This window comes from Colletotrichum karsti (assembly GCF_011947395.1).
Source record: "Colletotrichum karsti strain CkLH20 chromosome Unknown Scaffold17, whole genome shotgun sequence".
In the NCBI taxonomy this organism is placed as follows: Eukaryota; Fungi; Ascomycota; class Sordariomycetes; order Glomerellales; family Glomerellaceae; genus Colletotrichum; species Colletotrichum karsti.
In genome coordinates, this window is record NW_024065917.1 from 427,370 (window position 1) to 442,324 (window position 14,955).

General features: G+C 51.4%; 2 protein-coding genes across 2 annotated transcripts; one reads left to right on the top strand and one right to left on the bottom strand.

Annotated features, from left to right (window-relative positions):
• Positions 1–6,462: 6,462 nt before the first annotated feature.
• CkaCkLH20_05934 (uncharacterized protein) lies at positions 6,463–7,732 on the top strand (the record flags this gene model as incomplete). The annotated part of the gene is made up of 2 exons (XM_038888651.1): positions 6,463–7,005; positions 7,061–7,732. 2 exons carry the CDS (start codon positions 6,463–6,465, stop codon positions 7,730–7,732), a joined length of 1,215 nt encoding a protein of 404 aa, XP_038745987.1.
• A 2,390-nt stretch (positions 7,733–10,122) lies between these two features.
• On the bottom strand, positions 10,123–11,359 carry CkaCkLH20_05935 (amino acid transporter; the record flags this gene model as incomplete). Its single annotated transcript, XM_038888652.1, has 5 exons — positions 10,123–10,443; positions 10,506–10,836; positions 10,892–10,977; positions 11,041–11,203; positions 11,268–11,359. 5 exons carry the CDS (start codon positions 11,357–11,359, stop codon positions 10,123–10,125), a joined length of 993 nt encoding a protein of 330 aa, XP_038745988.1.
• Between the last annotated feature and the right edge of the window lie 3,596 nt (positions 11,360–14,955).

A 14,955-nucleotide genomic window follows, 5' to 3' on the forward strand; every position in this document is an offset into this window, starting at 1 on the left:
AGCCTGCTCGATTCACCTTTTTGCGACGCACGTAGGTATGATTAATATATTGTAGCTACATCTCTAGTCACAGCTGGTCTATGACCCTGGTTGGAATCATAGAACTAGACCCTAAAAAGAATATGCGTTTGGGAGAAGACAGCTACATCAAATGGCAATTAAATTTAACTCAAGAGACAGGGTGGTGGTAGTAGTATTGTTTAATTGCTGGTACGTCCGAGGTAAAGGGCGTCCGCGTTGAGCTACCTGATTTTGTGATATACATGTAGAAACTAATTAAGCTATAAACCTCATTTTCCCTCCCATTATACTATTCTAGAGTGAGTAATATACCTAAGTAGAAGTATCTATTGTATGGGGTGTGAGTATTGCCCGGCACTGAGGGAGCTTTATAGCAGTTTGCCAATGCGAGTTCCTCAGTTCTTTAAGACAATTCTAGGACTTCAGCCCGTGCTATCTGTATCTATTGTATTATGCGATATGTTTGCCAAAATCCCAGTGATCAATGTCTAGGCGTCACTGTCCAGGGGTTCGTTAGATGTCGTTGGAAGCGCGTGGTATGTTGAGACAGAGTATGCAGGACACGGTTCTAATTCTTGAGAGATATATCTCTCACAAAATTGAGACCCAGCTTCTCTCGTCGTATGCATCCGAGGTGAGAAGTCTTTCGTCGTCGCAACTTCAGATTGAACTCTTCTGCCAGCCAACAGGGAAGCAGACCATCTAGTCCGTCGTAACGAGTATGATAGGTTCAGCTTTTACTCGAATATATTTGGCACCGTGTTTCATTGATGATATTTTGGGACACCTGCGGGATCATGACTATGTAATAGGAAAGCTTTACAGGCGAGAAACTGGACAACTCATAGAATTATTATAAATAATTCGTCTTGCAGCTACAAAGTTGGGCTTCCAAAGACAGAGCAGCAAATGATTGGGGAGCATCACAATCAATAGAACCAGGAACAGCGAGAACGCGTGTCTAAAGCATAAGTTGCAACGTATAACCGTCTGTTGGTGACGCTCATCAACTCTCTTACGAGTGGCCCTGCCAAGATTCGTTCGTAGTCATTTCTGACACGGGCTTATTACTGCGGGATATAGGCCGGAACCGGTCAATTCGTGTCGATGTGGGCATCAGAGAAAACAGAAAGCATGAGCTTAGTGAGCTATAGGACCTGACTACCAATCTGGGCGATGCCTGGAACCAAGCGAAACAGGACCCTTACAAGTTCCAACTGTTGTCCTCCACCACTTCAGAGAGCCAACATGAATACATATACGCACGGGTTCCCCCGACAGTAGGAAAACCAGACCGCAACGTGAATTCCAAAAGTCGATGCCCGCTAGAGACTTGACCTTTTGTTCTTCCCTATTCACGTCGATGATGAATGTTTCCAAGTGAATGGCATTCCGCGAAAACCTTCTCATAGTCACCATGTGAGAAGTGGAAGGCGGACAAGTTTCAACATGTAGCGCTTGCTACGCATTTCAGAGTCATGGCCTCCTCGACATTGCCAGATCGATGATACGTCAGGTCCGGAAGTTCAATTATAGATTTGTAAAAGTCCATCTCGATAGCACATCACAACCAAGCTGCGTAGAGGCTAGTATGCGTCTTCGTCGAAAGGGTGTGACATGGAGGGCTGTGACATGGAGACCTGGCGTAGTGAAGTTCAAGTGTGGCCCCTGAGTCCTAACTCTTTTGTGACTCGGGTTGGAAAGTCGGAAGACACATATAAGATGGTCACTAGGCTTGTATGACCAGCATGCGGGGAATTTACACGAAAGTACTCGAACGGGGAGGTAGCAATTCCAGAATGATCGACATCAAGCAGGATGAATCTGCCGTCGATGTTACGGAGTAACGTATCGGTCTGGAGAGCGTGTCTCGGCTGTGGCCGTTCTTTAGAATGTGGATACATCTTTGGAAATTGACGAAGACCCATTGCGGCTTTCTTAAGACGTTGCATCGGCACTAGGCGATTTGTAGTTGAAGTGAACGACAGACCGCAACTCCGGAGAAACCAAAGAGGAACATACGAGCATCCAGACCGAGCGACATTAAGACGTTGACAGTGGAGAACTTCGAGCTTTACCGCAGAGGCCATTTGGAGAGAAGATGGAAGGAGGTCAATGATATGCGACGGGGACTGCCAAGGTCAGGCCGACCATCTTGTCCAGTCGGCAGGTAAGTGAAAAGATACATATCAGCTACGAGATCATCGAGTCCCATCGACTCTTGGCGTCTACAATCAGTCAGCAGGAGCTGTCCAGAAATAACCAGCTGCGGTCAAGCTTGCGGCCGCGGTCAGCATGTACGCTCAGGGTTCAGGCTCGGAAGCACTTCTTGATATCTCAAGCATCGGCTGAATGAGTGCATAGCTTGGCAGCGTCGTAAGCGCATGATGTAGATATTTCCTGTTGGTCGACAGTTGCCGTGCCTGGCAGTATTAATAGTCTGCGCATAAGAGGCTGTGCGATGCAGTCAGCCCCGCGGATATGCGAGCGGCGAGCCTGGAGGAGATTGGGAAGAGTGGATAGCCTCAATATACGGATACACCAGTCGAAAGGAGAGTCAGTATCGCCCAGTCAGCCTTCAGTCGGCGGGCAGCGTGGCGTCCGCAGAAGATGCTCCGGGGTATTGTTTCTTCGCATAGTGTTTTGCCGCCACGATCGAGTGTTGAGCCGTTCCTGGCGGCGACCTCAACGAACAACATGCAGTCAGAGACATGTTCATTTTATGACCCTTGTTGCAGGCACTGTATCTCTGGCGAACTGTCTCAGCGTGTCTCTGAGTGATGGACATAGTGAACGGGTAATCGCGTGGGAAAAGCCAGACAAGCTTTGATGGAGCAAGTACCCGTGAGTAGTTGAGGCTGACAAGAGTGTAGTTGCTTCTTCTAGAATCGATAATGTGACTCAAATGGTCTCATCGACGGGAGGGCAACGGGAACTGAGATTCTGACTTTGCCGCCGACGCGTCGGATCCATCATCCACGATGCGATAGCCGGCATTTTCGACTGCCGTTGGTCGTCGTCGATGCAGGCACCAGTTGTTCAAAAGTGTGTTGGCGGACGGTCGATTGTGATCGGCATTGGGATGCAGGGCTTGAGCATCCCGCAGACGGGCAACTTGGGAGTGAGGTAAATGGTCCGACACGCGATGTCGGTCGGGCTTGGCACTGACCGGGGGGTTGTCAAATCGCAGGAGCCGTCCGTTCGCCGGGAAGGCGTCTCTTGAACGCCGTCGGAGGTGATTAGTGGCGATGAGAAACCGTCAAAGGACGCCAAAACGCCGAAAATTCAGCAATCTGTTCCATCGGGAATACATTTGTCGTGGGGAAATGAGTGATGACGACGAATGAGGCGGATATGAGTTGACTAGACGAACGATCAAAGGTGAGACCGAGAACAGACATATCAACCAGCGTCAGTATTCGTTCAGTCTGGCGCCCGTTGACAAGATCAGGCGGCCATCAAAGGGCAGCGCCACAGGGAATCCGTGGCTCAGGCAGGCAGGCAGAACCTAGGCGACGCCAAAAATAAGACTTGAAATAAAACGGAATAAGCAACGATATCGTGCCTGGTCTGATGTCTGGTCTCATGCTGCCGGGCCAAATCGAAGGTGATAGGAGCTTGAGTTGACAGCGTAGTGCCTGTTTGCCAAGTCGGTTGTCTAGGTAGCTTCGACGGTGCAAAGCATCTTGGCGAGACCAGAGTGGATGAAAAAGCTTTTCGAGGATTTGCTTGGCTAGGTTTTGGGACCTGAGTTCTGGAAAAGTGCAGGTCGTAAAAGCACGGAGCAGGAGTTGTGCAACCAGTGCGGCGCAGCCGGAATTACACCGTAGCATCTGCGGTTTGGCTGACTGATGTCACAGTGCGGGAAAGAAGCTACGAGACTAACCGTTCCGGGACATTCGCGCAAAGCTCGGCCTCCGTCGTCAACGTGCCCTTTTAAGCAGGCGCCGGGAAGGAAAGAGGCTGGGAGGGAAGGAGTAAAAGAGCACAAGCGCAAGCATAAGCATAAGAGCAATGAAGTCTGAGCAGGAAAGCGCATTGTGGAAGGAAGGTCTGGCTGCGGTAACCACTGACTGGGTGATCGTCAGGGCAGCCAGTCAGCAGTCAAATCCGTAGCAAAATTGACATTGGCGGCAGTTGTGACGGAAGGTGAAAGGAGGAAACTGCGACAGCGACCGCGACCGCGACTGCGTGTCTATCAGTTGTTTTTTTACCCCTCCTGATAATACTGGTAAGGCTGATGAAACCAATTGTATTTGCTGGAATGCAACCCTCCCATCCAAATTGAGGGTGCCGCCGGTCGTGCCTTCCTCTCTCGTCTGGGGGGCGTCGGGGCAGTCGCGGTCTCGTCGACCCTGCACAGCACACAATACCAACATGAACTGCACCGCAAATTCTGATTTGGTCGCCGCAGCGGAGCCCCAATACGAGCGCAATTCTATTCATACTTTTCGCAATTAATCTGACGTCGGACAAGACATCAGAGAAAGAAACCTGTCAGCACGAAGCGGGGACGACAACCTCAAAAGACATGTCATCCACTCATCCATGATTCTCTCCACATCCGAGACAACGACAAGAGCAGTCAGACCGGGGCTCCACGACAACGTGGACCACCGGCACCGAATCCGGGGCCCTGAGAATCCAATGCTGTCGCTTTTGCAGTTCCGCCTTTGCGGCACAGCATTCGCGCCTTAGCAAACAGCATCCAGCTCGCCGACAATGTGCAGCAAAGCCTGGCCCCTAGTCTGCCTCGCAGGAAGGAGGAAGCAGAAATCTCAGGCCCCCGGACCGTCGATATGAACGAGAATGAAAGTGACTGACTCCTCACAGTGAAAGACCGACGCGTTGCATGTACATATGCAGGTCCGGCTACAACCAACGGACGACGAACGGTAATGGACCGAACCCACGAGAAAAAGAAGCAATGGAAGACGCCACTAATCCATGGTTCGTCTCAAATCTAGTCTCAACTTTTGCTAGGACGAACACCGCATCAACTTGTCCACGACCAGCCACCGCCGTCGCCGTCAGCGCACCGTGCTCCTCAGGGCTCAAGCTTTCCCGCTCGATTGCACTTCCCATCGCGCCAGATGATCTCCCTTGCTGTTCCCCGAATAGCGCGAGGATGCACACTCGGGAAATACACCACTGCCTCGACCTTTTCTTGCATTCAGTTGCAGATGCAGGTGCAAATTGGGTTGGACCCCCATCACACGATGCGCAACAGCGATAATGGCTGATACTGACAACCAATCACAGTCGCCGCGTCCCTTGCGTCAGTCCCCTTTCATACGAGCCTAATGCGCCAAGGCCTGCGCCGTCACACACCCTCTTTTCAAAGAGTTTGCCTGATGACATCGCCAACTGGGGGCCCCCATGAGTACTCGTACGTACGAAGTACCTGGCCCTGACCAAGCCTCAACAACGTCCGTCCATCCAACGAACTTCCTCCACTGCGCCATTGGCACCGCGCCGCACCCGAAGCCTCCAATTCATTACACACGAGGCCGAAAGCCCACTCAATAGACCAGTGCCATTGGGTTGCCTGTCAAAAAAAGTCTCTTTCCTCGCCCTAGCTGGGCGTCTGCCTGTTACCTGGCTACGGCTCTCCCGATCAGTACAAGCGGGTGTAAAAAAGGAGCCCGGATTTTCAGCGCCAAGTGCTTCGGGCGCACACCACCGGGACTGCAATTTTGACGTCCAGTTACTCGGATTGCCAATGCTCGTATTTTCTCCTCGTCGAACCAGGGGCTTTGCCAACACGCGAAGTCGCCAAAACCAGAGCCGTGAGGACTGACCAAACCGCTGCCTGGGTCTGTTGGCCTTCATTTCTTCTTCGCCTGAATCGCTGGTGACGATCCTGCCTGGAAAGGCTCAACATGGACTTGCCAGAAATATCCCCGCAAAAAACGTCTGCCCGTGGAGGTTCCGCACTGGCAATCGGACACTTGGGCCGCTTCTTCTCAGCCCGTCTGCTGCGACATCGAGCCACGGCCCATCTCACCCCGGCGGATAGACATCCTTCCAACCAAGTTGCGAGACATCCATTTTTACGGACATCCCCTTGCTTGCAATCCTCCTGCAGCTGCTTCTGGGATCCATGGGACGAGAGGTCAGCGCAAGAAATCATGTTCCCTGCTTCCCCATCTCGCCCGAGGACTCGGCCGCCGCCGTTGACTGCCGCCTGCGGACAGGACGCCGCCTTTGCGGTCACCTCCTGCCCAGCTTTCCCCACGCTCCGCTCGGCGGATCTGCCTGGCTGTTCATTTCCTATTATCCCCGTGGCGTGCTATGCATTCAAAAGCGAGCAAGTGGGCTCCTCCCTTGGCGTTGTATTTGATATAAGTGTATTCTGTTTCCCCTTCATCTTCAGGCTGGCCCATTGATACCCCATTCGTAAACCACAGTCTTTTGCTTTCGCTTCATCCAACCGCAACGATGCTTGTTAGAGTACACTCACTTTTCCTTCTGGCGGCCATTGCCGCCTCAGGAGATCTGGCCACGGCCATCCCCTTCGAGTCATCGTCTGCACTTTCCCCAAGAGACATGCCGCGTCCCCGTTTCGGAAACGTCCCGTATGGTGTCGATATCACCCAGTGCACAGTAAAGGGCAAAGTAGCTCTCTCCTTCGATGACGGCCCCGGCGAGTACACCGAGAAGGTTCTCGACACCCTCGAGAAGAACGGCAACATCAAGGCTACCTTTTTCCTTGTTGGCACCAACGGCAACAGCGGCATGGTGAACTCCGCATACGTCCCTGTCATGAAGCGCATGTTGAGTGCTGGTCACCAACTTGCTAGCCACTCTTGGAGCCACAAGGATCTTGATACCATTTCGAAGCAAGATAAGATCGACGAGATTGTGAAGAACGAGGAGATTTTCGCAAAGACGCTCGGCATCATCCCGACGTACTTCCGCCCACCTTACACCCACTGCGGCGGTGAATGCCTTGCTACCCTTAACGAGCTGTCATACCATGTTGTGAGTAAAACCGCATGTTTGACCGCTGGATGTCGCCAATACTGATGCATTCCAGACCGACTACAACCTCGACACCAAGGACTGGGTCGACAACGGCTCAGGTTCCAAGCAGGCTTACTCCAGCGCTGTTAACGCCGGTAACCCTGCGAGCGACTCTTTCATTTCACTGTCTCACGACATCCACACCTTCACCGTCAACGGTTTTGTCCAGTACATGATCGATGTCGCCAAGGAGAAGGGCTTCGAGTTTACCACCATTGGCGACTGCCTCGGCGACCCCTCCTCCAACTGGTACCGTGATCCCACCAGCGGCGAGGCAGTCGGTGCCACCAAGGAGGAGCCTAAGCCCACCACCACCACCAAGCCCGCGGTGCCGACGACGACCTCCGCCCCCGAGGCGAAGACCGAAGCGAAGACAACTGCCTCAGCTACCGAGTCGGCTACTGCAAAGGCCACCCCATCGAAGAGCGCCTCCGAGGAGGACCGCGAGAAGGACCGCGAGACCGCGGGATCCAGCAGCGCAACCACTGCGAAGCCCCCGACTGCTTCCGCCACGGTGAACGGCGGCGCCAACGTCGGTCTCGGCCCCGTAACCCCCACCGGTGCCGCCGATGGCGTTGCGCCCACAAGCACCCCGACCCACGTTGGGGTCAGCGGCGCCGGACGTGCCATCTTCTCCGTTGGCGGTGTCCTCGCCGGCGCTCTTGCCTGGGCTATGATGATTTGATCGCCTGTATAAGCAAGCTTCCCTCGCAGCGGGACTGAACATATCTTCGTGTACTAATTTGGGTAATGCTTAATGCTGGCCATCGCATGGGCCGAAGCGTCCTGGCGTCTTTAGGATCGTTGGTGGAGATGATATATGATACCATGTACTGTATGCAGTGGAAATGTGTGCTGGACATAGACGCAAAAGTAGCGGGCATTGTAAAAACAAACTTGTTGACCTTCAGCTTCTGTGCCATTCAAGTTCAATTTGTGAAGTTGGAGAGGTGTATGACCATTAAGGCGTGAGAACGTAGTATGTTACCTGTGGAGCCATGTCAAGCCCCCAAGGCACGAGTTCCGGAGGTTGGAAGCAACAAATGCAATACGCCGCGCAATACAATGCAGCCACCCTTATAATCTGGTCATAGATATCTCGCCATACCCAACGAGTACACATTTGAGGTTGGAAGCAAGATGTGGACGGTATGTTACATATCACTGCGAGAATGAAATGATCCAGTCACCAGGAGACAGCAGTCCAGCCGGGCAGGGCCGGGTCTAAATTCGAAGGTCTCTGTCACACTCCCACACACTCGGCGGGCTTGACGCACGCATGGTTTACTTCGAAGCTGCAGTCTTTCATCATTTCGAATGTCCCTCTTTCTTCTGCGTATTGAACGTGGAACAGGTGAGAAGAGACAGGGAATCAGGATGAATGTCGGAGATGTCGAACCAGGTTCGCTTCCCTCGATCGACTGTTACCATGCTCATTGGCTGAGTAACCTTGGTGGAGCTTGAGTACAGAGTCGGAAAGGCGACAAACCCCGAATGATCTTCGACACCGGGTTTCAAAGACTTGGAGGTTGTAGAACGTGATATCTGCAAAGACAATGTGTTTATATACGTTTCGGTACGCAGTCCTTTGGTGTGGTGGTAATCGTTTCTTTGCAATGAGACGTTGTGATTGCTGTCTGACGATTGATTGATTGAGAGGGTACTTAGGAGAAAGGAGGGAAGAGGTGGGAGTATATATTGAGCAGTTCCCTCTCTCACTTGAGCTTTCAGAACCCAACCTTCACCTAGGTGCTTCTTTTCTCTGAACGCTTTTAGCCCCTGTTGCCGTGCTGGTTCTAGTAGTCTAGGTGGAAGAGGCCTTGACCGATGGCCAGGAAAGAATCCAATGTTCGGTAAATCGGCTTTCGAACTTGGATCCACGAGTGCATAAGATTGATGAATAGATTGGAGACGTCGATGATTGACAATGACGGTGACGGGGGATCGTTGGGATGCTACGGTGCCTGGTGAGACTTGACGGAAGGGTGTAGCTGTTGGGCGTACGGAGACTCATGTATGTCGTGGGAACGTGGGATTCATGCAGTGTGCCAAACTCAGAAGCTGAGGTGGAAAAAAGGGCACAATGTGTTGAGAGACTTTAATTTTCGAATGGACACCGTATTTATCTGACCAAGATTGCGTTAACCTCCGACTCTGCTTGGATGCATGTGGCACATGCACGAGTCTTGGACCAGCATGCGCTACGTGTAGAAGGATGGATGTATTGGAGTCGAGAGCTCGGGTATGCGTGTTCTATGAGCTTTTGAGAATGGATATAAAAAGGCGTTGTTGAATTCTGTTTAATGGTAGAAACAACGCAGATCTGCGCGACGAGTAACGTCGACTGCCGCCTTACACTATCAACACGAGGTAGCCAGAGGAGTCTGTGACTGTTCTTAGGTTACCCGAAAATACATCGCGGGTAGTTTGGCAATCTGGTTCTGACGACGTGTATACGTTGGAAGAATACTCCGGTACAGAAAAAGAGGTAAGACGGGAAGATTTTGGAGAAGGAGTGATGATTTGACTGCCCTGATGGTTAGCGGTGTTAAAGCGCCTTCTCGGTAACTCGGACGAAAATCATGGGTTCAACCCGAGCTCACTGTAGTGCTGGCCCAGGTGTCGGTATTTGGCGTAGAGAAGAACCTGTCTTGGAAACGAAGGGTGTTTAAGTAGCTACAGGCCCCATAGACTTTGTTCTTTGAGAGGACGTTGCTGTGGCCGGGATGGACGAAGATGAAACTGTAACAGAGTCCAGTTTTCATGGGTTCTAGGGTGCTCGAGATACGAGGTACGATAGATCGGATGCGGCGGGTTCGAGTCACAGCACTGACAGTCCGGCATCCCCTGAACTCAACGAGGTTCTTGTAGCCCCCTTATAAACGTTATTTGAAAGAGAGTACTGCTTGATGTCCCAGAGACGGCAGCAATACATTCTCAGAAATCCAGAAGCCGCTCCAACAAAGCAAGGCTTCTGTTCGTGTTGGCTGGCACATTGCAGAAAAGTTGCCGATAAGAGATTTTAGTTTTGAGATGAACTACCTAGTGCCAAACAATCTACATGTCGGAAACCTCTCATTGGTATTCAATACAGATGGCATCGCTGTTGACATCCATGACCTCAGCAATAGTGATATTCTCAGCAATGCCGGCCATCCACAAGTTGTGGTCAAGCGTAGTGGTGTTGCCGTCGTCGTTGAAGTAGGGCAGGAAAGCATTAACACCGAGAGAGGAAGGCTGGACGCTGGACCAGAAGAACCCCTCAGCGACGTTGTTGCCGCCAATGTCGGTCAAGCGTGACTCGTTCTGGACCTGCCACTGCCACCAGATCCGGTCCAGGTTGGTGTGGTGAAGGAAGAACAGCGGGTCGGCAGGAGAAAGCGAGGGGTCATCCATCTGCGGAGCATAGCATGAGCACAAGGTCTAGACGAATTCGTGAAGCAAGAACGTCAACTTACGGTACCGCCGATGGCGTAATGTCCGCCGGTGTGAGGGGAGGCGCCCAGGCAGTTGTTGAAGTCCACGTAGTTGTCCAAGGCCATGCAGGCGTCGATGATCTTCTGGGCCGTCTGTTCGTACTGGTTCTGCTTGAAGTCGCGGCTCAGACACACGGGGTCCACGCGGTTGAGCTCGGTATCGAGCGTCAGCCTCATGTCGGTGTAAGGGCCGTCGGTGACGCAGCCGTTGGCGTCAAGAGCGGTGGAGCCGAAGCCGGCTGTGGCGCTGCCGTTGAGGATGCTGGCGTTCTCGAGCGGGCCTACGGCCTGTTCTGCTTGCTCGTCCCAGTACCTGTACTTTGTCAGCAGCTAGGTGCGGAACTGTTTTGTGATAGAACTTGACTGACGGCATTGGTCCATTGTAGCCACACTCGTTTCGGAGGAAGGTCTCTTGTACAGTCATGTACCAACGGTGCCACGGCAGGAAAGCCCCCTGAAGACGAATCCCATGTCAGTTACCGACTTGGTGCGGCATGATTCAGAGAGGAAGACTCACGACAGAGTGGATAAACTGGGCTTGAGACACATGGGCAGCTTGAAGTTCTTCCCAGACAGTCGTAGAGCCCGCGTACCCCGTCTTGGCGGGAGCTTGAGCTGGGTCCATCAAGCAAAGCGTGGAGCTGATGTACGACGTCTTCTCGTCGTCAGACAAGGCGGACCTGAAGTTCTCCTCTGTAAGCCGCGTTTTTTCGCTCCAAAATGTTCGTACAAGTGTGAACATACCAAGACTTTCGGACAGATGGGTTTGTGCAGGCTGCTCGCACCGCCTCAGACGCACCGAGGAGGATGGTTGCCTTGGCCAAGAACTTGTTCATGATTACGTTGTTGGTGATAGGTTGAAAAGTCGAGGTAAAGACTGAATCAGTGGGTGAAGGAGTGGTTTGCAAGAACGACTAGATTGAGGCAGCAAAACGAATGCGGCTAATGAGCGAGTGTAAAGAAGCTGTGCTTGCCGAGATCAGATGTAGGCCGGAAGTCAGGGAGGTATTTATCCTCTTCCTGTCTAGAGCATGACTCCGTACACGAAATTGAATGCCTCCAAAGACATGACCGTTCACGAATCTCTTCCAGTAGCATTCATCAGGTTACGCGGCAAGCGGAGTCGGCGAAGACCGATCGTGTACCGCTGAAATCGGCGTCTACACTAGACGCGGTGGTTCATCCGATGCACCGATCAAATTCACCTGCACTTTGAGGCTCCGCGGGCTTAGCGAGAAGCCTGTATGCAACCTTGTTGCATGAAGCCCCACGAAGGGGGAACATGGTTTGTATGTTCAAATTTAGCTGCGTACCCATGCCATAGCGTACTGGACCGGTAATGACTGGTGGCGATAAGATGGTCTAAAGGCCGGACATACTTGCTTCTGGCTATATGCTACTGGCCATGAGCCTACTAATTTCTTGTTGCAACTGCAACCCTCCTGGTTTCCAGGGGCTTGCTCGGTCGCCGAGATTGAACGAAACTTCAAGGCCAACGCAGCAAAGCTGCAAAGGACTGACCGTCAGCGGCGAAAAGCCTCCCCATACAAGTTGACTGGGTTAACTAAGAATTGGCTTCGCCAGCAATACCATAATTAATGCGAAAAATGCTTTAAGTGACCCGCAGATAAGCCTAACCTAGAACAAGAAGTTCCCACGCGGCAGCTCCCAGGTCAGCCGTCTCTCCCGCTCCGCCCCGCCCCGACCCCTCCCTCCTTATTCCATTGAAGTACCTTAACCAGTGAGGTTCAAGAGCCGTGAAATTAAATCTATTATCACTGGATCTGTCTTACTGAGGAATATCTGAAGACTGGATACATGTAATTAGAACGTGCTTGTGAAATATAGACCTGTAGGCATCGTGCAGCAATTTTCTTCGGCAATTGACAAATTTTCATCTTTATCTCCTCGTAGTTGGAATTGATATCGTGTAAAACAGGGGTTACAGGCCGGCCTGCCCGTAGAGCCGGCAGGATGCGATGACGCGTTTTACATCAGCGTGCGGCTCATCGCGATTGCGACATGGGAACTAGTTGGTTATCCGCCAAACTACGACTCAGGAACGTCTTGATGGCCCCGTGGATGCAGGGAATTCGCCCCTGAACGGTTGTCTTGGCAAGAGGCCTCGCAAACACGGCGGAGTTTCCGCGGAATAGGGTAGCTCCTTCCGTGTGATCTACCCCAGGTCGCTGACAATTTGTTACTTGGCAATTAGGTAGGATGTGATTCGTGACAGGTGAGGTCGACATATCGTATTGGATCCCTGCGCAGCCGCAGTATTGTAACCCTATGCATTTCGATTTCTCGATGCTTAACTCTATAGGCTTACGGAGCTCAAAGACGATTTTTATTGGGCCTAGGTGGTGGTCTATGAGTTTTTTCGACATCGAAATCCAGTTTGTGCCGGTAATCGCCAGTCTCATGGAAGTGGCATGAGAGCCATACACTTGTTGAGACAATTATTACGCTCCCGTACACTATGCTATTTCAATGATGGACAAGTTTGAAGTCAAATGACTGGCCGGGCTTGAATGACGGCGCTCCCCGGGCTAGTCCATGTACGGTGGACACTGCCAGAAAAGACAGCATAAAGCCCTGCCACTTAACTTCATGTTTGGTTTGATTCCAATCTGATCTACTGACTCGACTTGAGGTTATTGCTCAGGGGCAGCTGCTTATCAGTGATGAGTAAACGTAGTAAGTATCCATGGCAGTTGTTGTGCGTAAACATCCGGGTGGCCTTTTGCTCGATATCAGAATGCTCGCATAATCTCCGACAAGGTGTGCGGACTTCCATACCGATTGCTTATGGTATGAATAGGGTTGTATTTGCCAAGATACAATTTCCCGTAGCCGCGTACTGGAAATAGGTGGAGGATTGCCAGCATCTCGGATTCGGTTTGCCGCATGGTGCTTGGCGAATGATAAGCCAGCTAAATCGTCAGTAATCATTAAATGGATTACTCGATGTTGGTTCTCAGCTGACACATCACTGCGGGTCACATTAGATCAAGGGTTCTAAAGGCCAAGCTCTTCAACGGAGTGTAGACCGGATGATATCTTAGCCGGCAGCGGGTCACGAACTAGCCTGCATCACGCAATACAGCAGCGACGATAGTAGCGAAAGGAGACGGCCCGATGAGGAAGGATCATATAAACTAGAACTAGAACGACAGCCTGGCCTAAAGACAGAGAAGGTTCACGAAAGCTATGATTCTCAGTTGTATCCCATCGAGTGCTACTGGACTGCAGTACTTGCCGTACGGAGATCTGTTCAATCACGTAACAGGATGTCTTTTCTGAACTAATAGCGAATATTGTGGTTGAGGCTATTTAGAGAAAACTGGGGCTATCTTATACTGCAGTCCAGTAGCACTCAATGGGATACACTCAAAGGGTTATCGCATCGTTTGTGGAGAATACAGTCCATAGCTTGGCCATTTTCAACTTGTCTCTTCCTTGAGCGCTCAACAGACCTCAGAGCCCCGCCATGGTCCTCGCTTTAGCACGTCGGTTCTTGGGAAGTCTCTTTGAAAGTCACTTATTAGGCTAATGGAGGCTTAACTAAGCCTTCTACAGACTCTTAGTACTTCATGACGAGTTACGAGAGTACATTTGTGTATTGCTCAAAGCGATCTTTCTAAGCCTGTGTCTTGGAACATCGCAATATCACGCGTAGTGCTTTTATGTTGTTGATACGTCTACTTATCCTTGCGGTCTGGAACGATCGTCTTCAGAAAGACGAGGCAAGCCTCAGGTTACAGGTTACGAACCGAGTTGGAAATGTTTGTATGAGTGTGGAAGCACGACCGCTCACCCTGAAAGAATGGTATATTATAGAGGCATCTCTGTTCCGATGTGGATGAGGGGGATATTCGAAAGCCTGGTGAAATTTGGGGCCATGTTGAGATTGGTATGAAGACCGACATGCTATTCATCCGACCAAGATGTGTTCAGTCTTGAGGTGAGGGCTTTGACACTTCTTACTTGTCATAAGTTCAAACTTTTCCCGGTCCGACTACACCGAATAAACGCCAAGAAACAGAGCCGTCCACGAGCGACGATGACAAACAGTCAATTAGAAGGAACGGGAGGAAGTTTGATGCTCGACACTCAAAAACCCTCAGCACTTCGGGTACAGGCAAAGTGTGACACTGGGAAGCATAACTTCAAGGAGTAGTCGACACAAAGAACCGGTTCGTTGGCAATTTCATGTGATTCCAGCCTAGCGCTGTGAAATGATAAGTCATTCGAAATGCTGGAACCTGCTGTAGAAGTCGCAGCGATGGGGAAAAGGCTCAACAACGGTGTGTTTCCCACAGCCCACAAAAGTGTGGTGAGACGACGTGAAGTCGTGTGCCACACCGGAAGACCCCTTCGACAATAGGCTGACTTATCTTTCTATAGGAACATAAATATCACAGAGCACCCT